Consider the following 25,497-nt stretch of genomic DNA (forward strand, 5'->3'; position numbering starts at 1 on the left):
TGTAAGCAGCAGACGCAGTATCTGATAAACAGCGAGCGCCATCAAACCGGAGGAGCGCCCTGTCATCGGTTTCCTATCAGGTTTGCGTTCGGCAAACAGGAACGCCTTCTGGGTGAGCTCCGTCAATGCAGAAGCCGGAAAAAAAAACAGACGGCAGAATTCAGCCGTGTCCTTTTACTAAATTGAACTCTTTGTGCTGAACAATCAGGTTTAATGTATAATGCAGTACGAAAAGGATAACAAACAGCTGAGTGAAGGATACAAACAAAGCATGGCTTTGTCACTTCTACTGGAGGACATTAAGCTAACGCTAGCCCTCTGCAGCAGCCTAATGGAAAAACAAACACCAGGACCAGATGTGAAAATACAGTTCCACTTTTCTAGCTTGATGGCAGTATTATACATTATAGAAAATAAAAAGCCTGAGTGGAAAATTGTCTATGGATTCACCAGAATAAGTATGCATTAAGGCATTAATTAAAACACTGCTTACAGGCCCAATGGACTACTTGTGTTGGAATTTCGTTCAAACCAGAAATGGCCCAAAACAGTGAAGTGTCAATCATATTTTCGAAAAAGTTCAAAAACTGCAAAAAGAACTGCAGGCAGATTTGAAAATTTGAGACAAAATAAACATTTTCACAAGACAAATGGAATTAAATTCAGCATACAGGCCGAAGCTGCCTGAGCTGTCTTTCACTCTTTGACATTTCTTCATGGTCAGTAGAGAATGTAGCCAGTGAGCTGTAGCCTGCGCTTTTCTTCTGGCAAAATACAATAATTAATTTCTATTCTTGGGAAGGTAGTAAGACTACTGTAACCGTTTACCCAATGTGTCAGTAGTGTACCTTCAAATTCACAAGGCAGAACCGCCCTATCCATCTCAATATGCCATTTTTTCCTTGTATTGTAAAGGGATAGGGGTGCAAAATGGACCCAATCTGCACTGTCTGTGGAAACATCCCGGCCTTTGAAAACATACGGCCAACAGACAGAACTCCATCGGAAGGCCCCAGCACCCCAGGGTGCGGAGAAAAAAGGCGCGGGTCTGCAGCTCACCACCCCCTCCCCCCACCCCCCCGCATGCGATCCAAGGGGAGATTAAAAGCCTCCATCATCCCTTCTGCGCAGTAAACCCCCATTATTTAAAGTCTTTACTCCGCTTCGTGTCCATCGCCTGATGTTCAGAATGTCCCGGTTCTCTGCGGCTTCAGAGGAGATGAAAGTGCGGCGTTAAGTACGATGGCGATTGTGGCTTTCGAGTCACATTAGCCGAACGCCTGACCGCACTGGCCCCAAAGCGGGGGGGGATGTAAATAAGAGCTGAAAGGCACGTAATTGTACCCCCCCCCCCCCCCCACCCCATTCCCTGCTTCGAGGCCAGGCTTCTTCTCTGAGCCACATGTTCAGGCTCGATGCCGTCCCCGCTAATCCCGCGGCTCTCGTAGGCTTAAAACGGGGGGGGCGCTAATGGTTGAAAATGCAACAGTTGTGGGTGCGGCGGTGTGTAGTCAACAAACTCGCACATCCGATGCCACATCAGCACATCTTAACGTCAACAACCGACGATGTTTAAAATGTCGACTGGCGCACTGCTCTTCTCACGTTGATGACAATTTTAAATAGACAGACTAAGAGTTTCTAAAATCAGAAAATCTGAAATTACCCTTGAGTTTCGAAAATCACTAAATCAGAATATCTCTCCCATCACTTAAATCCAGGTTTTGTAGGAACCTTAGGGGGATTACTTTACCTGCTCTGCAAAGCAGTTCAGAGGGTTTCTCCACAAACACTACACTGATTTCAACTGCTTTTACAGGGAAACTCCAGCCAAAACTCATTATATAATGTTGGTTTTCAATATAACTATAATTTCTACAGTGACTTCCACAATGTTTGGGACATGTTAATGTTATGCACATGAAAGTAGTCATGTTTAGTACTTTGTCACATATCCTTTGTGTGCAATGACTGCTTTAAGTCTGTGACCCATGGACATCACCAGGTCTCTGGTGATGCCCTGCCAGGCCTGTACTGCAGCCACTTCAGCTTCTGCTTGTTTTGGGGGCTAGTTGCCTTAGGTTTTCTCTTCATCATATGAAACACATGTTCATTTGGATTCAGATCAGGTGAATGACTTGGTCAGTCAAGAATTTTCCAGTTTTTGGCTGTGAAAAACTCCTTTATTGCTTTAGCAGTATGTTTGGGATGTCATTGTATTGTTGTAAGATATAGTGTTGTCCAATGAGTTCAGAGGAATTTGGTTGAACTTGAGCAGATAAGATGTTGTTGTACACTTCAGAATTTGTTCTGCTGATGCTATCAGCAGTGACATCATCAATGAAGACAAGTGAGCTAGTACCTATAGCAGCCATGCATGCGTCACACCATAACACCCCCACCTCCATGTTTCACAGATGAAGGGAGGTGCTTCAGATCTTTTGACCTCCACACTTTGCTCTTGCCATCACTGTGATACAAGGGGATCTTGGTCTCATCTGTCCATAAGAGCTTTTTCCAGAACCCTGCAGGCTCTTTTAGGTCTTAACTATCTGTAACCTGTCCATCCTGTTTTACAGCTAACTATGGGTTTCCATCTTGCAGTGTGGCCACTGTAGTCCTGTTTGTGAAGTCTTCTCTAAACAGTAGTAACTGACACATCCATAAATCAAGAAGAAAAAAAAAATGTTTTTGTCCCAAACATTATGAAGCCCACTGTATATCTCATTTTAAATGTGTCACATATACTTTGGGCCACAGCAAAGAAAATGTACACCCACCAAAAAACATTGATGTCACCCAGGTGTAATAGCTCCAATTTTCCCCACTGTAGATGGGGCAAAGAAATGACATTTTTTATATATTGTGACTTCAGAGATTGGTACACAGATTTGTCACAACCCCCTTTGAATGTTTTTGTCTACAGATCTCATTTAAGCAAGGCTTGTGCTTTTCCCAATCCCCTGTCGCCCCAGTCCCCATTAGTTTGTTTGTTTCAGGAACTGCTTTGCGGATCAGCCATGGTAACTCGGCCCCTGTAGTTTTCCTACAGAGCCTCGGGTGATGGGAGAGATTTTCTGATTTGGTTTAGAAACACCAGTATAGGCCCTATTGCAAAGAGTCATCAATGCGGCAAGAACAACAGGTCAGTGTTTTAAACTGAAGCTGCCGGTGATGAAAAATCTGCCAGCGGACTTGAGCAGGGAGGGGGGGAGGGATGGTGCCATGGTCCTGGCTCAGCCGGGGCCATTCAGAGCGGGCATTCGGGTCCCTCTCTCACGCCTCCGTGCCCCCCAGGGCGAGAGGCGCTGGCCTGGGCTCAGGGGGGAAGAAGAATGCTCTCCCTGTTCGTCCCATGCGGAGGAAGGCTGGCCTGCTTCCCTGAGTTTTGTTTAAGCGGGATGTGTTTTGCATCCTCCTCTTCAGAAACCGCACCAAGTAAGACTCCCAATCAGGGTCCAAGGATCCATAGCAAAGCACTCTATTCTTCTGTGTTTGAACCCTGTGCTTGCCATTCCTGTGGGTTGGGAGGGCTTTGCAGGGAGTTTGGGGGGGAGTGTGGTGGCTCTGGATCCTTAGCTTGAGCCTAAAAGTCCCTCCTCTTGTGTGCTTTTTTAACACATTTGTGTGTGACAGTACCCTTCCACTGCTATAGCAGTTACTAATTTCTCGAGACACTCAAATTGGAAGCATCCATCATTCAAGGTCATAGAGAGTCTTCACATCATTGGCTGACTTGCAGTTAGAGGTCTGCACAGGCATGAAATTGAAGCCCGAACCTGACACAAACCTGGGACCTTGAGACCCGACCCGACCAAGCCCGACTAGTACTGACAAATTTGAAAACCCAACCCCAAAGTGAACTCACACGATGCTTTGCAGCTTAGGCTGCTATGTGCTTGTGTTATAGCAACAAATACCATACTGCAAAAGGCTACATTTTATTTCCATATGGGATAGTAAACAGTAGGTATAGCTTAAGGCACAGCAGACCAACAGCAGAGCAGTATGATAGGCTAATAAACCATTTGTCTTACCGGTTAGTAGCAATCAAGCACTGTACACATCCAGTTTTGTGTCAGCTGGCTAACCAGACCTGTTTGCTTTACATATCTCACTAGTGCCTTTGCTGCAAGCAAAGTATCTGCCCTTTCTGTGACAGTATCTCCAGGTTCAGCAGGGATCATTCTTCTCGCAAAATAGTATTGCAAACCCTACACTGTACGGGCCCAGCGAGCTTCTAATCTGTTGTCACAATGATGTCATAATATTTCCACAACAAAGCCGTTCCCGACTCATCTGGAATTTTGAGAAGTTCTGCCTTTGCTAATTTTCATTTAATTTCATCCACTGTGAACAGTCAGCTAGGCTCACACACATGGACTAGAAAAAGAGAGTATGTGTGCACAAATTGAGTGTTTTTTTAAAAGTACATTTAAAACATAAAAGAATTAATTTTTACTAGAAAGCACACCCTGAATCGAGCTCAAAAAAAAACAGCCAAAACCAGATCAGACCTCTGTTTCCAATGTTCAGAGACGGAGGCTGGGAAACAGTGAAGGGGCCTTTGCATGGAAGCTTCCATAAATGAGCGACATCTCGGACAGCCAGATAAGTGAACAAAAGCTTCTCCAGAGCCCGTATGATTTCTGTTGGCAGCTTATTTGTGGTCTCAAAAGTTTCTTCAGGGTAGCATTTACCATAATGAAAGTATAAATAAAGCACAGCCGCAGGGCTGCCATTACATTAAAGTTTCAAAATTAGCCTATTACTTGCTCTCAAGGCACTTGAACGTAAACCTTTTAAGTATGTGTTAATGACTGTTAACCAGCCATTGCTGCTCCTGTAAGTACAGTAAACAGAGAATAAATGACATTTCCACCTCACAGTGAAAACAAACCCAGGTTATTCTTTTCATGCCTGAACGTTTTCTGCAGGTGAGTGGAAGTACGCCAAGGACAAACAGCACCCGAAGGTTCGACCTTGATCAGCGGCGTGAAAATACTGTGGAAAGTTCGCTTTAAAAAACCGTGGCATTCCCTTTATGCCCTCACCTTAAACTCTCAAAATTTCTTTTAAAAAACAAAACAGTAATGGTTCCCAGCGACTGGATGTTCGAGTCCCAGTCGCACACTGTCAGCTATGATGGGAGGAGCACATTGGCGAGGTGACAATTGGCTCAGCCTCGCCTAGTGGAAAATACCAAGAATAGGCGTCACGTGAATCGGAGGAGACGCGTGTCTCCCATCTGCCCCTGTCGGAAGGAAGGGTTGTTGGTAGGAGATCAAGTTTGGTTGAGTTCAGGGTTGGGAAAAATGGGATAAAATTGGGAATAAAATATATATATTTTTTAAAACCAAAGAAGAAGGACTTTAAGGCAGTTTTCCAAAGCAGTATCAGTGGTATACAGTATTACCATCATGACGTAGGACTAAGTTGAACTAAAACTTGAAATGAATTTGTTTTATGAAAAACGCCAGTTAGCATTTGAAAATGCACCCCAGGGAAAGTTCAGTTTAGTCGAAGAAGCCAAGTGCTCATCAACTCAAAGGCCCATAGAGGCCTGACTTGTAAATGCTCATCAAGAAAAACATTCCCACAGAAGTCCTCCATCAAGGTTTTTTCTAAACCAAACACATCTGATGCCATACCAAACAGAAATATCCCCTTCCTATCCCTTTGTACACAGATCCACTGGGCTTACACAGAATGTTGTATGTGCATAACCATGAACGCGACACCAGGCCTTGACACAGCTTGCGGTATCTGGGTGTGGGCTCCGACGGTGCGGTGCGTTTTAGAGGCCGTGTGAGAGGGGCGTGGGGTCAGGGTTGGAATGCAAGTGCTCAGCGTCGCTGAGTGGGTTCCAAGACTTTGGGCCATCCTCGTTCAGGGGCGAAATCTGACAGCTGGTAGCAATCCCTCAGTTTCTTACCCCGTTGTGAAAAATGCCCCTCTCTGTCAGCCAGTAACACAAATCTCACACACTGGATTATTTGAACTGGCTCTGAAGCAGGCGAACGTGAACCTAGCCTGGAGGCTAACGTGCGTGAAGGGCGGAGAGAGCAAAGATTTTAACATGGCTCAGATACCACTACATAACACACAGGGGTTAATAATCCGGGAAACGTCGCACGGCTTCTTTAACATGACTACAAAAGGCACGGCTGAGTGAAAGGCATACCAGGCTATATTTATTCGCCCTTCCCGGGGGCAGAAGGTTATCTGTCATCAGCTTCTGCATTAACATGGAAAAAGAGCGGGGACGTTAAGGTGGAACATGGAAACATTGTGAAATGATCAGTCTTCCTAGGGCTACTACTCGTATCAACAGCCGTGGTTATTTGAGATGTAGTATCACTCATCCGTATTAATGCCTAGCAGGCTGTTCTTCTCCAGGTAATCTGAAGAACAGTCAATTCACCTTTGTACCCAACCTTCCCTGCTGGATAGAAACCTAACCTTGCCAGAATAAGAAATACTAAATCGCGCATAAAAATAATTCCAGAATCTTCTTCAGAAGAGTCCGGAAGGAAGAAACAAATAGAGGAGAACCTCTGAGACACGAACGCATTGGGAATGGTGGTCTTTTGAATGTGTTGTGAAAAGTATTACTAATTTCAGTCCACTATTAAATGGAATCCAAAACTTAGATTACGGCAGCCTCATTATTAAAATAGACTATTCTCAATAGAAAATACATATACTACATCCTAGTTCAAGTTAACAACCAATAATTAAACCCATGATGATCAGAATCTCATAAGAACAATACATTTTCTCTCAGTTTGCCAAAGGTACATCAGCTTTTCAGAAAACAGAACTTCGTTCTGCCTCATCTTTTTTCATCAAATAGTGCTGACTAATCCAGAATATATACCACAGAAATAGTGCCGAGTCATACATCAGAGTTCTTTATCAATGGAAAGTGTGACTTCTTTTCGGTGTAATGTTGATAGTTTTGCATCAGGGATAGCAAGGGTCTTGATGAGAAGTAATTGCTCACATTACTACCAGTTTTGTCCTACTTTTGGTCGACCAATCAGTCAGTGATGATCCAGGCCTAAAGAGAGAGGCAGCGATGCGCAGTGTCTAATCCAAGACGCAGCTGCCTGCGTCTGCATTTGAGACCGAAGGAAAGCAGACGATGGGCTGTCCAGCTGCTCATCTACAGCCCTAGTCGGGGCTCCTCTGGGATTATAAGGAGGTTCGGATGTTTTAAAAAATAAAACCTGAATCAACAACACTGTGACTGCATAAGTGGTGCTGACATCGGCAAAAAAAATCTCGCTGGCAATTCGTAAAGCTACATATTTTTAATACCTGGTTCAGAATAATCGCTTGTCCACAAAGACAGCTACTGACAGAGACAGTGTGTGCATTCTCATGCCAAGAAATGAGAAATAATGTCTACTATGCGACAGACATTAACTACACAACTTAAATCCTTGTTATGAACTATGAGACCAGAACAGAAGGTTAATTTTATGGTAGTTACCCCATAGTGACGGGGGGTTCTTTTGAAGGTATGCATTGTGATATACAGGTCAGCTGATAACACTGGCTGAAATAGGGCTTCCACAGATATATCTGTATGGGGGGATATCCACCAGAATACAGCACCAGTAAAGTGTTTTGAAATATCAATAAAGAAACCCACATTCATGGTTATTACAGCTATTTTAAATAAGAGCCACGCATAGCCTAGAGGGTGCTACTAACTTTGCTAACACGGGGTATCTGTGGGTCCATCTCACTGATCCGTATGGTCCGTCTGCTATCACAATGAAAACATTAAAGAGATGTCTGGGCTGGCATCATGTGTGACTGCACTGCACACTTGAGGGGAGTACAATTTTCTCCCAACTTTAAACAGTAATCAGCGATAAAAGTACAGTCACTGTATCTGTTATTAAGGGTAGACAGAAAAGAAATTCACTAGTCTTAAAACTTTTTCCACCGGGACCCTAAGCCGTTGTTACCTGTGACATAACAAAATAGAGGTGCGTGCACAACGTCGAGAAAAAGTGTTGAGCGACACTTTTTTTTCGTTGAAAATATCACTTTTGTCAAGCGAAAACATTGTGCAAAGAAGCATAAATGAGGCGTTAAGCGAGTCACAAATGGTCCACTCCAGGCAAATTTAGCAGGTCAGCCGCAGAAACAGCCGCCGGCTCACTGGCACTTTTCCACACCTTCGGCTCACTGGCACTTTTCCACACCTTCCGCCCACTGTGGATTCAGAGCATTTTCAGACTGATGCCCGCTCATTTTCCGCTTGTTTATCACAGACTATAATCGGCAGGCTACTGTTGGACCTCTGCCCATTTTCTCTTACTTATAGCCTACTGTAAATGTACAGAAACAGACAAAAATTATTCACAGAACAAACGCAGAGAAGCTATGCTTCTAATTCCATTATGTGTCATTAAATGACTGGCAGTACTGATGGTCAGTGCCCAGTGTAAAACTATGTTAATAACACAACTTTAGTCAAAGTTATTGATTTTTCGAAAAAAAAAACCTTCTGAGTACCTCTGCATAGTGAATGCATAATGCACATCAATAAAGGTCTGTTTTCATTCCAGCCAAAAAATTCACTACATCGGCCACCTTATCGGTAATCGGTGAACTTCTTCCCTCTAAAATCAGTATTGGTATCGATCCCAAAAATCCCATATCATTCAGGCTGTAGCTTTGACATTTCTGCACAGCAAGCACACTGCACAGATACAAGCAGCTTTACTTCTTTTGAACTTGATGGCATGCGTACACACTGGAAGTGATCCAGAATGTACAGTCTTGGCTCTAACAACATAAACACTGTAACCCCCAGCCAAGCTGTCATTCATTCATTGCCCATAATGACCAACAGTATGTATGTTGGGAATAGTAAGTATAAGCTGGGGGGGGGGGGGGCGGTTGTAGTGGGGGGGGGGGAAGGCTGGGAACTAAATTTAAAAATCTGAGCCGCCCACTGACTACTATTAATTAGGGTGGGCTGAACTTGGGCCCAATTTAATTCCAGCCCTTGTCTCAATCTTGCAGCTGTGCAGCCTTTGTGAAGCTCAACGTGTCTGAAGACGGGGAATGCCCAAAATGAACAGCTGCCTAAACAAGGAGAGGAAAGCTGCACCCCGTCTCGACAGAGGTGTGCTGGTACAGAGTAGAGACAGGGACGGGGCTTCGCTTAACAACCACAAGTGACAGACCTTCACCAGTAGGCTTTCCTTTGTAAAGGCATGTTCTACACCCAGACATAAAGCCTTTGTGCTTTGGTGTCTGTTATAGGCATGCGCCAGCCTGGCCAATGTGACAGCCAGAAGTAGGCTGGCATTCCCTGAACACTTAACAGAATATTTAACAAAGCACGCTTGTGGACCAAAGATGACACTAACTCAATCAATCTACCCAACTCTTATTCTTTGATAGTAAACACAGAAGTACCAATTGTGCAGGAAAACCATCTGTTTTCTATGCAATGTGTCCATTCAACATGTTAAATAAGGAGTAATAAGAAAGTAAGTAACCAGAAAGTAAATGCGCTCTCTAAGAATGCAAAAACAACAAGAATGGAACATGCAACATAAGGAGTGTAGAGTTAACAGCCTCTATTAGCAGTATCTTTGCTTCAGCAGTACAGAATATGCAGGTGAGACTAGGCTCCATGTTGCTCTTCAGTTCACCAGCTGCTATGCACACATCATGCAGGGTCTGCAAGCGTCGGTCAGAACAGCCTCAGAGAGGAAAAGGCAATGCCGAGAGTCCCAACTTGCTAGATTTTCTGTCCATGCGAACTACATTATAGGGAGGAAGCAGTATTCTGTTTCGAACGGTAATCAAGTGGATTTTTTCCAACCTTGTCACAAGTCATGGTTCTTGAATAATTGATTACGTGCTCAAATATTCTGATGAATATGTGACAATTAATCAATTTTGTGAATAATAATTCTATATTACACTTGTGTTGTGCTACACAGCACTACCTCATAAATATTTAGGAAGTAGGTTTGGTCTTCAGGAAGTTACCTAGCCAGATTGAATAACCTCATGAATGTTTTCATGACATCAAACTTTCTTACGCACACAACAGACTCTAAATATAGCTCTCGGTATCATTGTTCTGCAGAAAACCTGCTCGCTGCATGAATATTCATGTAAATAAAGCTGTTCAGTCTGACTACAACCTGCGGACACTCTTCACTGACTTGCAAACTAACAGTCTTGCAGCTCCCGCAAACATCTCTGCCGGCACATATGCAACCAATTAAGCTACTTTTCCCTGGTCTGCGCTCACCTTACAATAGACTCAGCACTTTGGAAGGCAGGGCCCGCCAGCCACTACAAACACTCTTTATTTTCCTTGGACGGCGGCGCAGGGTCGCGCAGGAATCCCGCCGCAGAGACGTGTAACACTTTCCAGAAACCATGGAAATCAAACAAAGGAGAAAGGGGGTTAACAGGAGTTCCCATGCGCGCCCTTGCGCTGAGGCAGCCGAGCCTCACCGCTACTCAGTACTGACTGAGGCCTTCACAGTGGAGCACAGCTACAGCCAATGAGAACGCCTGCAACAACCCCCCAAAGCAAGTCACCTACTGTCTACCTCATGCCCAGGAGAACAAGACCAGGTTAAAACCTAGTGTACGGTTGGACCGAACCAGCCGACGTCACAGACATGCGCAGTATAACTTTATCACTCAGTCGGTCAGTCAGTCACAGACATTCGCATTTGTAGGGCTGGCCCCACTGTTGCGGTCCAGCCAAAAATGGAGAGCCTACTGTAACCTGATACATTCCTTTTAATGTAACCCAGATCCAGACTTTTTAAAATGTAATCCAGCCTGGTGACAAATAAAGTTTTAAGAAGATTAAAAATTAAAATAAAAAACTGGATGGATTTTATCCTCCTACTCATGATGTAGTTTTTAAATAGCTTCAAAATGACTGCATCAAACTACTTTTTCCATGTAGGAAATGGGCACAGTGCATCCTCTCTTGCGCACGCACGCTTGCTCTCTCACTCATAACTACGCATTTACACACACACGCACGCTCTCTCTGTCTCTCTCTCATAACCACGCACGCACACACACACACACATACACACACGCGCACGCACATACACGCGCACACGCACACACCCTCACTCTGCCCCATTTCCTCTCCTGGCTAATTCAGTGTGAGTACTGACACTCCGGCCATGGCATACTGCTTTATCTCACTTGAGACAAAAGGTGGCAATAGCAGTAGCAACTGCAACTTCCCTTTGAAAACACATTAGTCAGGTCTGCACAAAGAAAGCCATTCAAGTAGCATTCCGCAGTGACACGGTGCACAGCGTCTCCAGTCCAGATAAGACGCGCGACAAAAGAGGGATTCAACAGAAGGGAGTTTGCCTTCTTTAATTAGGCTATATGACATAGACTCCAACTATGAAGTTACTCACCTGTTCTATTCTCCTTCTGGGACACAGTAACACTCCCCTGCTCCCCAGGGCCTGGTCAAGGTTATGCTACATGGCCACAAGTCAAAGCTCCAGGCATTGCTCTCCCCTCAGGGACGGGCAAAAATGCACTTTTTTCTTGAAGAAATGCCTCCCAAAAATCTATCTATGAACTATGATCTAACTGGTGGAGGCTTGTTGCTTTGCAGGTATCACAGAGATATAAACCACACAAAAAGACAGCAAAGAAACCCACATTACAAACAAAAAAACATACATGCAAAGTAGCATAATTCAGCAGCCCTATGTGTATTTTAAACACAACCCATTTCTGTTTCCACCGCAGCAAGCGAAGATGCCAATTCTGGCTGCCAGGGCTGTTTAGGTGCAGCTCCACCACTTGTTTTATTGGGAATGAGGAATTTCAATACCAACAGCCTGACCGCAATTTGAAGGCTCTGTAATTCAAACTGACGTACGGTGAACCCAAGCACTAATCCTAAAGCCCTCAGAAGAGCAGGCCAGGCAGGATCCGAAATCCTACACGCAGTGGCCGAGCTGGGGACTAGGACTACGTTCAGGGGTTTAAACAAACGGAAGCAAAACAAAGTCACTGCAGGGTTCCGCTGCGTGTGAAATTCATTCGTCAACCTCACCGGCCCTTCGGGAGCATCTCAATGGGTGTATTCCACAGGAAGTACTGCGATACAAGCATACTTCACATACTTTCTGAGAGAGCGAACAATGGAGATATACCTTCACTGCAGAGTAAGTCACTGGGTTATGGTGTCCAACAAAATGGGTCTCACGGGTATCGCACATCGCAAAACCCTGGCTGTCTGGCTGCACAGCCACATCCTCATGCCCGGTGTGTTACCCAGCTCCTGTTCCACAGAGGGAGGTGTCAAATCACTATGCAAAATTTCCACCATCAACAACCCACCTGTCAGCTTCTACCTACCTGTAAAACAACTCAGCAAATGACATCGACCCAAATGAACAAAATCATTTTAACCTGAATCAGTAACGGTTTCTCCAACCTGTTATTTTTTTAAATCACAGAAGAATGATAAGAATGTTAACATCATGTGTTGCCAACTGTGGAGAACACTTCTCTAGTATTCAGGCATTTATGCTTAGCCTACTCTGTACCTGTGCAGTACCCTACTCCATAGATGACAGCACAACTATGATGGGAATCACGCTCATCATAAGGGATGGCGTAGGCTAATATAATGGCAGTGGTTTCAATCAGCTGGAGTCAAGAGGAGTACTGCGCTGATCATGGTTCCATACGCAGGGCCATTTTATACTTCTACCAGCAAATACAGCAATCACAGCGCAGACATTTAATTCAGCCTCAATTCAACACTTTCTTACAGCAGCTTCTCAAAACCCTTTAATGTTCAAGGACACAACCAATCTTGCCATTACCTGCACTTCTAACATCAGTGAATGAATGCACGCAAAATATCCCACCAGGCTAACACAAATATCACAAATAAAATCACTTGCTAGTTACCTATAACAATTAGCTAGGTACTGTACATCACCACTTCTTGGTCAGACGATGTAGGAAGCAACCAAAAGTGTTTCATTTTTACCTTGTGTGGTTCAGTTATTTAAGCTGGTTAGCTACACCTGTAGCAGTGTTTTGTTTCATTATATCCTGTTGCCCATCAATGCTTCTAAATGATGCTTTAGGACCATAATTAATGGCTGATGGCTGACCTTCTCCTATATTTCTGTATTTCAGTGTACACTATGGCTCAATCCATAGCCAAATCAGTCAGGTAAGCTATAACATGTAATTTTTTCAAAATCTTCCTACTATGTTTATCAGTGATGAGGGTTTGGATGTTTTACAGCAGGGTACGGAATGAAACGGGGTAAGTTAAACAGTCGGCTAATTTTATGTGTAATGGCCCTATTGAAAAAGGTGACCGTACCAATATAGTCTCGGTTAGAGAGAAAGCACGTCACTAGCATGTTTGACATTGATGCAAAAAGGTCTAACAGGCGCAATCCATCCTTGCTGTTTAACTCAACTTTCCATCTGCACTAAAATGGGGTTCTGAATGCTCTCAGCTTCTCGTGGCAGCAGCTTAAAACACATGCTTCCTAATGAAGCTCTGAGGCACAGAGCCTGTTAAAAGCACAGGGAGGCGGCTCCATTCCCTTCTGTGTTCATGCAAATCAAAGCACAACTGATCTGCGGACCTCGCAGTGGAAGCAAGGCTTAATCAAAGCACCGGCGGCACAGGCCATGATCCTGACCAACAGAACAGATCAAACAATTCCCAGACAGCTTTGCAATGGGTCATCCAGGGCCTACTTTGGTTTCACTTCAAATGAAAGCACATTTCTACCGAAGGCTGGTAGGAAAGAGACAAAAAAACATGTCATGCAGTAACAGCAAGTTGATCAAGGTGGCACCAACCCAACTTGAGGTGATCATCTAGGAACAAGACATCAGTTTGACCCTTCTTATTCACAACGCAACATATTTTCTCTAGAATATCACATGATAACCAATTACAAGAGTCTGCCCGTTTGAGACCTTAGAATTTCTAATCTTCATGCCCCCCCCCCATCTTTGGATGCTACTGCACACACACTGATGGGCTCCCGGTCGTAGCACATCAACCGGCTGGCCCTTGTCAAACTAATACAGGCTAATAATGGAGCCCTGATCTGATGCCAACTTTAAGCACCCCTGGAAACAGAGTGGGAGAGTCTACAGCCCGGTGCACTTCCTTCACACTGACTTCCCTCTGACCCTCATCTCAGCGGCCAGCTCCCCCACCGCCAGCTTTTCGCTCCGGTTTTCCCAAAACTCAAGTCAGAACTGCATTACATTACATTCTGATGAGACTTAGATGAGAACACATTCTGTTCACTCCACGTGGGAAACCATTGTGGAAAACAAAAGTGGAGGGAGGAACGAGAAAGAAGAGAAGCGCCTAGCTACCCATCGAGATGAACTAGCTGGGCTCTGGTACACCAGAGAAAACTGGTATGTGAAGCCCAGCGAATCCGTGACCTTGAATAAAACTTCCACACCATTTTTAAAAATAAACACATTTACAGTTACACTTGACCAAAAGCTTGCCAATGATTGCTTCTATCGTGTACTAAAATGAGAACAAGTCCTACAAGTTAATAACGAAATGTGCTCCTCTGAGAAAATTAATCTGTCCGCCATAAATACGTATTTTGTTCAGCGAACCCGTTCTTCTCAACGTTCAGCTAACGCTGTGGGGTAAATGTGGTTTAAAAAATTACGTCCTCCACTGACATTAAACATTAGGGTTAATTTAACGCTATAATAGAAGTTGTTACGGCACAGCACCCATGTAATTATCAGACAAAGGCTATATTACTATATTACGAATCTTAACTAATTTATATATCATTTTATTTAGTGTAAACACTATTTAATTGTGTCTACTCATCGTCGAACTCGATAAAAATCGGTTTATAATTGGGAAAAGTACTGTTATACGTCAAAGTTAATAACAAAAACAAATGTTGATTGAAGGCAAAAAACACCAACGCACAACATTAACAAATGGGGCTGCAGCTTCCTGCAGGCAACACTAGCTACTTGTAATAATACGAATTGTAAGAATAAACAGTAATGCCTACCCTGCGGCATGAATTGAATTCAAGGTCCCTTAAACCTTGAAAAATAGTATTTTCTCGTTGCCACAAGGTGATAGCAAAATTTATGCTGTCGCGCCTGCCTCCAGGCGACATTTTCTCACAGATGGTCAGTGTGGTGTTGAGGATCTATCAAATTTGACAGGACTTGCGCCTTAAAAAAACTACATTAGCATAACTTTCAACTCTGTCCCATCCAGATCCCCATGGTGCTTCCTACAACATGTCATGCCGGCCTATTGTTTGAACACCGTTTCGCTGACCATTTGGTAACTTATTTAAATGTTTACGTGAAATAAAAATATTTTGCGCATATATATAAACTTCCTATAGTTAATTTTGGAATAGGCTATAATGCTATAGTTGAATGACCAGCTAAGTAGGTAGGCTACTACAGGCACAGTGACAATTAGACCGTACCTAACAACTTCTCAGCAACTGCATGCTTTTCAGGCTATGAAGAAAAACGTGGATGTATGGCAATGCGCATACTAAAATCAATCATCCGTTACCATCTCAAAACCCACTTTACAAATAGCCTACGTCAACTTGCCGTCATGTTATAACAGTTACTAAATCAATCAAAGCAATTTTTCAAAAACGATTTGTGAAATAGCCTACGTGGAGCACATCCGAGAAACATTTAAATAAACAAGGTAGATTGCAAGCTAGAACCAGTCAACTTACGGATTTTGATTTTCTTGTGATCTAAACTTCGGACAGTACTCTGCAAAGTTTCCAGACGAAGTTGAATTCTGCAGGATCTCTTTGATAGCAATCCGGCTTCTGCTTCGATTTCCAGAAAAATGTTGCTGGCGTGCCGCGAAAGGTCGGAAAGTTGATGGATAATATTAGTCAGAGTGTGACAGCAAACCTCTTCCAACGATGTAAACAAAACGGTCTTTCGAACTTTGTAACCATCCACTCCGGTGAAGCTACAGTCGTCTCGGTCAGTAAGCGCCCCGGCTATGCAACCCACGTCGTTCAACCTGCACACGCGCCTGGGTTCCACAGACCTTGAGTGAAAAGGCATTTTACCCAATATTTTCTATAATAAATCAAACAACAATCACTTTTCAAAATCAAAGAAAAAGTTCTGGGAGTTTCAGAAATATTTCAGTCGCACAAACGAGGGATCCCGCCATATTCTACAAAGGATGGGAAACTCAGCTGTTCCAGAAAGGTTGCAGCAAGTCCGTCCAAATCCCCTGATAGACAAGGCTAGTAACCGAAGTACTTGGGGAGGAAAAGTATCGAAAGCACAAAGAAAACATGGAAAACGTGCAACCACCTGTAACAAGTGGAACTGGATTCCAATCGAAAGCGTAGACAAGTTTACCTGCCCGTGTGTATCAACGGTCATGCGCTGCCTGGAGAAAACTGCGGAGTGGATTTTGACCTGGATCATCCTAACCGAAACGACGCTAAACAAAACCATGCAGCGAATAAAAAGTGCATTCGTTAAATATACGATTTTTATGGTACACAGTTTTATGTGTACTTATCTATACGTATGAAAATGTATCTAAAAACATCTATAAACGAACTAGATAATAATTATTAGACAAATAATTGCTAGTAGGCTAGCCTACAACTAAGAAAGTGCAATATAGCTTGTAATAAAGCCAGAACCAATGACACGTTATATTAGAATTGGATACATAGCCGACTAATATTATTATTTTTAATAGCAAAAATCTGACATTTTTTTATGTTCTGAAACTAAAATATAATTTAGCAAAAAACTGATTTCATTCTAAGTGCACCCATTTTTATAAAAACAACAAAATTAATTGAAACAGCCTACAGTTCTGCTTTTGGATAGTTAATTACTGAGCCATTCAAACCTTATTGGGGTTAAAGAAAATATATAAATCGTTACAATTCCAGTTTTGATTATACATCCTGCAGGCCTACACATTTATACGTGTCTATAAAAAACCGCCACCATAAAATGAAATTCTTTGACTGCGCTCGTTTGTCATTCAAACGCCTAGCTAGTTTTGACATCGATTCCACGAAAACAGAATATTTAGTACCCTCTTGTGGTTCAATATGAACATTGCAATGGTAGTTTGTAAGGATTCCATATTTACTCCATTATGAGCCGTCTTTCTCTTCAAAAGAATTTTCATAGCCTACTTATTTTACTTTAATTTTTTTTTTTGCTTTTCCAGGAAACAGCCGATGATACAATTGATATTCTGCTAAACCTTTTCACAAATAAGCAACTTAGTTGTTTTCTTCAACATAAAATGTCTGGAATGTTTAGACTTCTGAATCCTGATCATTTCCCATCAGAATTTCACCTCCAAATGAAGTTCCTTTTTATATGTGGAAAATGTGACATAGTGGGAAAACTGGCAGCGTTTTCACATTGGTCATTTCCCCAGTATTCACAGAGGTAATGGGATGTTTGTAACAAATGATAGATGTGCATAAAGCAAACTGCTGACAAAGTAGAGTGTGGTGAAGAATTTCCAATAGTCCAAGAGCATGTGAGTATTTGGCACACTTGAGTTGCTGAGAAAAAAACAATAGTGAGAAGTATTCTGTTATGAAATTTGTTAAACATTTTCTCTACAAAAATGCAGTGAACACCTGAAAAATATAGCACTTGCTAATGTGGACACTGGAATCTAGCAATAGCCTACATAAACAGATTTCTGTCTTTTTTTTTTTCAACAGAAGTTTGAAATGCGGCACTACACAATTTTGAGTTCACCTCAAAAATGAAACATTTGGAAAAAATACGTAAAACTTTTTTGTGTTAATATTTTTCAGACTTTATTTGGATTAGAACAGTGTAGAAGACAGGAACAGTTAGGAGGAGAGAGAGGGAGAGACGTGCGACAAAGGTTGCATTGAGAATGTGAGTAGCGCTGTACGGACTGCGCCACTATAGAGGTCCCTGTAATTGTATTCATTCAAGAAAAAAACTCAGTCTGGAAGAATGACAGTCTGGAAACCAATTTTAAGACTAAAAATAATAAGTAAATAAATAAATAAAAAAAAGAGGAATACATTGAATAGTATGAAGAACCTTTTTTCCAAGTCTATATACCTAGAGGTTTTTTTGTGGCTTATCCCGCGACCATCAGCCCCACAGAGCAAAACTCTATAGTGCTAGTATCAGTTCTTTTTATTTGTTTGTTCATAGTTAGCAAGAACATAGGAAAGCTAATAATACATTAGTTTTGCCATATCTTTGGACGGCTTCTTTACATTTATGATTAAGTGTTCAAATTGTACATAATGTCTCTTAATTTAAATAGTAATATTCCAAAATATAAGTAATCATCCTTTTTTTCAATCTGTCCTTTCACATCATAGTTTTCTTTCATGCAAATGCTATGATAACATCCAAAAGCTAAAACTCTATCAGACGCTAAATACAGAGGCTAGTTTAATACTGATGGTCAAGATGATCTGACATTGGTGAGGTAAAATACAGAGCCAACCCCACAAAAACACAATGTTGCCTAAAGGTTGTGACAAGGTTGGTTGTGACATTACCATGTGACCACGATGTGACAACATTGTGTGAAAGATGTGATTTTGTTGGTGTCAAGGTGATGTTGCCATAATTTGTAGCAACGTCATTTTGTTTGCAGGGAACTTCTCGGTTTAGTATATTTCGTGCTTTTCAACAGAAAGTTAAACTTTTGAAAAAAGTTTTATATTCAAGGTAATTATTTGGTTGTAAATTAGTTTTTATTTTATCATCCCTTTGATCAAAAAAGTATGTTTTGCCTCAATTAATATCATTTTTTCTTTATTGTATAAATGTGGGGTGTTCCTTTTATTTGCAGTCTAATGTTCTCTCTGTTGACAAATCACAACACATATCTAAATAGACCAGGCCTAACCACCATCTTTAACTATGGACTCTATACTGTGCTTTTCTTTCATTGGAGTATCCACTGTGAGGGCCTACTCAGTCTCATCCTCACTCTTGGGCCCCCAGTGGATAGAATGAGGTACAGACCTCAAAACGTACATCAGACCACATTACAGCTTTTTTAAATGCATTATAGCAATAATATTTCAGCATGGGGGGTTTTCTGTTTGGTTAGTTTTTTTTTGTTGTTTTTTTTTTAGTTTTTTTTTTGTGGTGAAATATTATAATAGTCATCAGGAGCACTAACTGTTTATTGTTTGACTTGCTTTCCTTAAGGTTGTCACTCCAGTAAAGCGGAATTGTCTGTTTGATAAAAATCTGACGTAAAAGGGAGGAACTTCATGGTATTTACTACCACATAGTATTTACTTTTCCACCAAGACTTGTATGTCAGGAAATCATGCTGGGTGACTTTAAAATTGTGAAAATTTATATTTAAATTCTAAAATGTTTTCAGTAGCCTACATGTGTACGTGAAATCTGACACTAGGACAAACCGTGGGTCATAGTACAGTTTACTTCTAACATTAATTACCACTAAGAAAGACCACCAGGTCTACTAAAAGCATGAATGCTTTAATTTGATTGGTTTTTATGTACATTTAGTACTGTTTTGATGCAGATATAGCCTACATTTGCAGAAATTGAAGTATATCTAAAACTTTACATGTATGTGGTCTTAAACGATGTTATTTCGATTTAGGGTATTTCATTAAGAGTCCATCAACGTATCTGGTTCTACAAAAATGAGATGATTCATTAGTGTAGCCTACTAACTTGTATTTTTGGTAATGTCTTCATAAGTAGAACAAACGAAAACTTTATTCCAGTTATTTTATTCAACAAAGTTTCCCCCTAAGGTTTTATAATCAAAACGTGATAAACAAGAAATTTAGTTTGGAAGTTCAACTAAAGTGAGTTTCTGTCAGTCTGCCGGTTTGCCAAACAGTTATTTAGCGGTCTTCACTTTGAATACGGAGTATGAGCGCGCTCAAAGCGCACAGAACGTAAAACCACGTTTCCCAGTGTTCCTAGCGCCGCATGGGTTTAACTTGCAACGTAACATCGGCGATAAACGGCAGGCTACGACTGATTTAGGACACGGGATGCGGGGAACTCATTAAAAGTACGAATTTTTAAATACAACTTCCATTTATATAAATGACTTAAGTGTGGAGAACAACAGCCCATTTTCCAGAGGACACGTAAAGGTAGTTTGCTGTTCACTTTCTAAGTTTAATGATATATCTACTGCTATCTAAAGCTAACGGTAGCCAGCTAAAAGTTCGTGTTTTGTGGATTCATTGCCAGGCATGATTATCTAACGGTTCAATCTGTATGCCTTTTTCTGAGGCAGATCGTTACTTTTATCAGCCAACCTCTACCTTTTATTATAGCATGCTTATATCTTATGACTGACGTTAACTGACAGATTCAGGATTTTGACGTTTGCAAGCATGCTGCTTTGTTTGGTTTCCATAGGGTGTATCAAAAGCGGATTGACAAGTCATTACGTGATCAAATGGAAGAGAGGAAACGAAAAAGTACGATGTCATCCACAAATCAGCCTCCTCTTGCTGTCCCTAATCGGAAGATTCCACTGTCCTCTAGCAGGAGTCTCGATTATTCCTGCATGGGAAGACAGAAGGCCAAGTATTGCAGGTCAGATTATATGCATAACGGACGACGATTCGCTTGCTACAAGGCCTTATTGCACCGTGAACAGAATGTATGCTTTCCTGGATTGACAAAACGAATACTACTCTTTCTATGGGTGAAGTGTATGTTTTTGTTTGAGCTGTTCAGTTTGAGGGTGTAACAGGAATGTTGAAGGAATTTGCCCAACACTGGTCTGAAATTGTGTTTTTCTTCAGTCAGACCTTTGTCAGTGCTTAACTTCTGCTTGGAGTATTATCAATCCCCCCTGTGAGTCAGGGTGCCATTGTCACCATGCTCAAACACAGATTATGTATGTGGTGCCATCTACAGTGTAAGGAACTTGTCTTGTAACTAAAGGTCACAGGTTTGATTCCCAGGTAGGACACTGCCACTGTACCCTTGAGCAAAGTACTTAACCTGCATTGCATCAGTATATATCCAGCTATATAAATGGATTCAATGTAAATGCTATGTAAAAGTTGTGTAAGTCGCTCTGGATGAGAGTGTCTGCTAAATGCCTGTAATGTAATGTACAGGGGTGGAAGAGACAAGCAAAGGCCGCAATCACTGGTCGGGAAGACTAGTCAATCAGCCCCCATCCAGCACTCCTTCCTTACAGATGTGTCCGATGTCCAGGAGATGGAGAAGGGTCTGCTGAGCCTCCTCAATGACTTCCATTGTGGCAAGTTGCAGGCCTTTGGTGAGAAACGTTTATCACAGAATGATCACTAACTGATCTCAGTATGGAGGGAAAAGACAGTAGCTGCGCATTGTTTCAGTGTTTCCTATAAATTATTTACAAAATAATGACTTCAGCTTCCTGTGCTCTTCATCAGGATACCACAGCACTGTGTAAGTCAAATTTAAATAGAATGCATCAGCATAACGGCTGGATAAGCCACAGTAGACCTGGAGCCCTGTGTAGGGCTTAAGAGTGATATAATTTATTCTCACCTGGCATTACAGGCAACAGTCTTAAATTGCGTGGCTATCAAATGAAGTCCAACTGCATCTAATATTATAATGAAACAAACCAATGTGACAGTATGGTATAGTGATAAGGGAACTAGGCAACTTGGGTTGCAGGGTTAGTTCTCAGGTAGGGCACTGTGGATGTACCAATGAACAATGTTGTAACAAAGTAAATATCTAGGTGTATAGATCAGGATTATAGTTAAAAATGTATGTAGCCGTAGATAAGACTTTTTAATGCTAAATGAAAATTTTAACAGAAAATTGAAGTACTTCTCTCAGGAGTATAGCAGCCAGCTGTTTTGGTGCTGAATTCAGCCTTGGTTTGGCCATTAATCTCAAGCAGAAGCAGGACGCTCCGTTTGCACGGGTTTGCGTTTGCGTTCGCAGGAAACGAGTGCTCCATCGATCAGATGGAGCACGTGAGGGAGATGCAGGAGAAGCTGGCCCGCCTGCACTTTGACCTGTGCAGAGAAGAGGACGAGATGCCCGAGGACCAGAGGCCAGTCGGCAGTGACGCCAGCATGCAGAAACTGCTGCTAAACGTAAGCTACCTCAAGGGCGCCATCGGCGACACCGAGAAGTCTGGGCCTGCCTCAGTGTTTCTCCAGCGGGATTGTGGGAGCTGTGTAGCTTCAAGGGTCAGATCCTCTTCCTGTTCTGTGTTGTGAAGGAGCTGAATGAACAACATGCAGCTCCAGGGCTGTAAAAAAGTATATAAAGAGGGACATTACTGGTCCAGTGGCCATGTGTGAAGTCTCTGCCTTGATCCCAGGCAGGTCACACAAAATATTTATTTATTTATTTATTTATTTATTTATTTATTTATTTACTAGGTACTAATTTTGAGGTACTGATTGCTTCTCTACTTGATGTTCCTGGGCATTAAATATATGGATTATATATTTGTATAATAGCCATTTTTGTCCTCACCACTTGTCTTTCACTGACTAAATGTGGTTAAATGCATAGCCCTTGTTTGTCATGAATACAGTTGGAGTTAATTGTGTTGTCATTCCTTGGTGGTGAAATATACTATATCTGCTAACAAACTAATCAAGTACTTTCTATTTTCAGCTGGAGGAATTAAGCTCAGCTATGTATCCTTTGAAGGTGATGAATCAATCAAACATGTCGCTGACACTACTGACCACTTGGTACAGAACATATAAATCTGGGGCTGCTTGGTGGCTCATCCTGCTAAGGAGCTGTTCAGGTGTGTGGATGGCCCCCATAGCCTAGTATTGAACTTTGGCTGGCAGCCCTGAAGGGTGATGCACAACTGGCTCTAGGGTCACCAGGTATGGAAAAGTTACAGGTGGCCAGGATGACGGCTACTGTCTCACGGTACAACAGCGACCCCCTGTTGGTTGACAAAGTGCTCACAAGGTCACCTGTCGAGCTGCGTGCGAAGTGTCTTCCTCTGACTCATGTCTGTGTGAGCCCCACTGTGAGCAATCACCAGCTGATATCACTTGCTTTAGAGGAAAGCACATGCTTGTGTGCACTCTCCTGAATTGATAACAGATAAATGTTGCGGTGTGAGCATGATTGGGCATTGCAAAATTGGGGAAAAAATTTTATTCAAACAATCTCCTGTTGACTGGTGAGAATGAAAGGGATATTATTTCCCTGATTAATCAGGAAGACAGATTTTTAGAATGTAATTGTCTCAAGGCAGAGGACTTGGGTATGTCATTAGCACACAGACAGAGCCTTTGCCTTCTTTCACACCTGAGAGCAAGAGAGAATCTTCAGCAATAAAGTCCCCAGAGTTGGCATCTAAAAACCAGTATTTATTTATTGATCAAGAAAAATCTGAAAAGAGCAGACATGTTCACCAGCACACTCTCGGAGGGTCCTACCAATGGGGCTGTGCAGTAGCAGCAAAATTAATACTCCAGAAAAATAACTTTTTATTTTTGAATTGCAGACAACAGCAAACGTAATTACCACTAAGGCCTGCTGGCCATACAGAATAGCAGACATTTTGTTAACCTATTGCAGGTTAAAATGAAGTCACTGCACCAATTCAGAAGGGATGAAAAGGGTGTGGAGAAATATGACATCAGTAGCTATTACTAGCCATTGGAAAATGCAATAAAATGAATTAAAAGGCCCTTGTGTTCAGGTGACCTAGTGTTCAGGTGCTCTGATACAAATTGATCTGTAAACATGAACTTGCATGTTTTTGAATTGATCCTTAACCCTCCTTTTCTCAAAGACAAAAGCTTAACCTTGCAGACAGCCAGGATGCACCCAGGACCTCCAGCGTATGATCAGCCAGGCTCTGACCTCGCAGAACATACTGGAATTGTGCAAATGTCAAACTGGGGAGAGACATACGTACAGAATTACACATGGGTTCTTCTTGGTCAGGGTAGCACTGTATCAGCTAAGGTAAGAAAATAAGTATTAACCCGCAAACAGCTAACATTGATCTTCACGACTGCTCATGTAACACATTTCAGGTGCAGAATATCCTGCAAATTCAGTCAGATACCAAGTAGACTGAAGATTGTGTGGACCAGGTAGCATGATGTGCAGTATATATCTTCTCCATCTATAAGTCAATCAGGCTAGACAGCAAGCACTAGCGCAGAAAGAGATATATCCAAGTACGGTTGGGCATTTAATAACGATATGAACCTCGTGCAATGGGTAAGGATGAGTTGAATGTGTGGTAGGCTCTCCTCTCACTTTCTACTCTCAAGTTCAACTGTTCTTATTTGCTCATTAAAACATTACATTTTATGTGTTTCTGCATGTTAATTTGTAATTACAGACAGCAGTTATTCATTGGCATTCTGTTGAAACTGATTGCTGAATGCTATAGTGGTATACAGTGATTGAAGGACAGTTTTGATGGAATAGAATAATTAATCTTTGAGGAATGGCAATTACGCAACTATTTTGATTATTATATTACATTATATTAACTTAGCAGGCACTTTTACCCAGAGTGACTTACAACATAGGAAAAACAGAAGTGCATTCACCTGTTTAAAATGGCAAACAGTCCCAGACTGGGCTAATAAAATTCTCAGACCAGTGAGAATAAATTCAACAATACTAAAGCACCACTGCAAGTTACTAACTATGCTATGCTATACTATGCTAATCAATAACCAAAAGAGAAATTCTGAATATATACAGAATTATTCCATATGGTTCATATAGTCAATGTTAAATTATATATTTGCTAGTATACCTTTCATGTTACTATGATATTCACATATGATTTAATCGTTACTTCATCAACTGGAACAGTTATAATTTGTGTGTGACTAGTATGTTCTATACAGGATCTATAAAATCTGTGCAGATGTTGGATTAAATATGAAATTAGTGAAATAATCATTGTAATGCTTGGCAATGCAAAGTCAAGGAGTGATTTATCAAAGTACACTATTTATGAATTAATATATTAATATATTAGCTAAGTGGAAAGAAAAACCTGCTCAAAACCTACCTGTTCGAGCAGGCTTTTAATTAAATATTTGTTCCACGGTTTTCTGGGCCATCTCTGCCTTTGCTCTTAATTATTTAACTTTTATTACTTTTTAATGTATTCTATGTATGTTTAATATATTTTTTTCTATGTACCTTAAAGGCTTTTATTTATGCACTTTTTTATTTTTATTTTTTTATCTATGCACTTTTACCATCTTAATTGATCTTTTATTTCAAATTTTTTATGTATTCTCTTTTCTTGTACCTTAAATGCCTCTATCTATGCATTTATTACTATTTTAATTTATCTGTTTTTCATTTCGATCTGCTACAATGTGAAGCACTTTGGGCTGCATTTCATGTATGAAAAGTGCTATACAAATAAAGTTTATTAAGTGTATAGAC

The 25,497-nt window shown here is 41.6% G+C and overlaps 2 protein-coding genes across 5 annotated transcripts in view; one reads left to right on the forward strand and one right to left on the reverse strand.

The window, feature by feature from the left end:
• Window positions 1-16,395, reverse strand: part of nhsl1b (NHS-like 1b) — a 153,235-nt gene extending 136,840 nt beyond the window's left edge. The window contains exon 1 of one of the 2 annotated variants that reach the window (XM_035422151.1): window positions 15,795-16,395. In XM_035422151.1, the coding sequence (XP_035278042.1) occupies window positions 15,795-16,140 (346 nt within the window). In that variant the 5' untranslated portion in view covers window positions 16,141-16,395. The remainder of the gene's footprint in view (window positions 1-15,794) is intronic. The other variant, XM_035422149.1, reaches the window with a different exon arrangement.
• Window positions 14,342-25,096, forward strand: LOC118229799 (coiled-coil domain-containing protein 28A-like). Of its 3 annotated transcripts, none has more exons than XM_035422164.1 (6): window positions 14,342-14,460; window positions 20,491-20,670; window positions 21,204-21,367; window positions 22,030-22,184; window positions 22,717-22,739; window positions 23,864-25,096. In XM_035422164.1, the coding sequence occupies exons 2-6, from the start codon at window positions 20,531-20,533 to the stop codon at window positions 23,916-23,918; spliced, it is 537 nt and encodes a 178-aa protein (XP_035278055.1). In that variant the 5' UTR covers window positions 14,342-14,460; window positions 20,491-20,530; the 3' UTR covers window positions 23,919-25,096. The 3 variants fall into 3 exon arrangements, with proteins under 3 accessions (XP_035278055.1, XP_035278057.1, XP_035278056.1); XM_035422166.1 differs by lacking the exon at window positions 14,342-14,460 and adding an exon at window positions 19,886-20,134; XM_035422165.1 differs by lacking the exon at window positions 14,342-14,460 and adding an exon at window positions 19,954-20,219.
• Window positions 25,097-25,497: the final 401 nt, after the last annotated feature.

The sequence above is a fragment of the Anguilla anguilla genome, chromosome 6 (assembly GCF_013347855.1).
Source record: "Anguilla anguilla isolate fAngAng1 chromosome 6, fAngAng1.pri, whole genome shotgun sequence".
Taxonomy (NCBI): domain Eukaryota; kingdom Metazoa; phylum Chordata; class Actinopteri; order Anguilliformes; family Anguillidae; genus Anguilla; species Anguilla anguilla.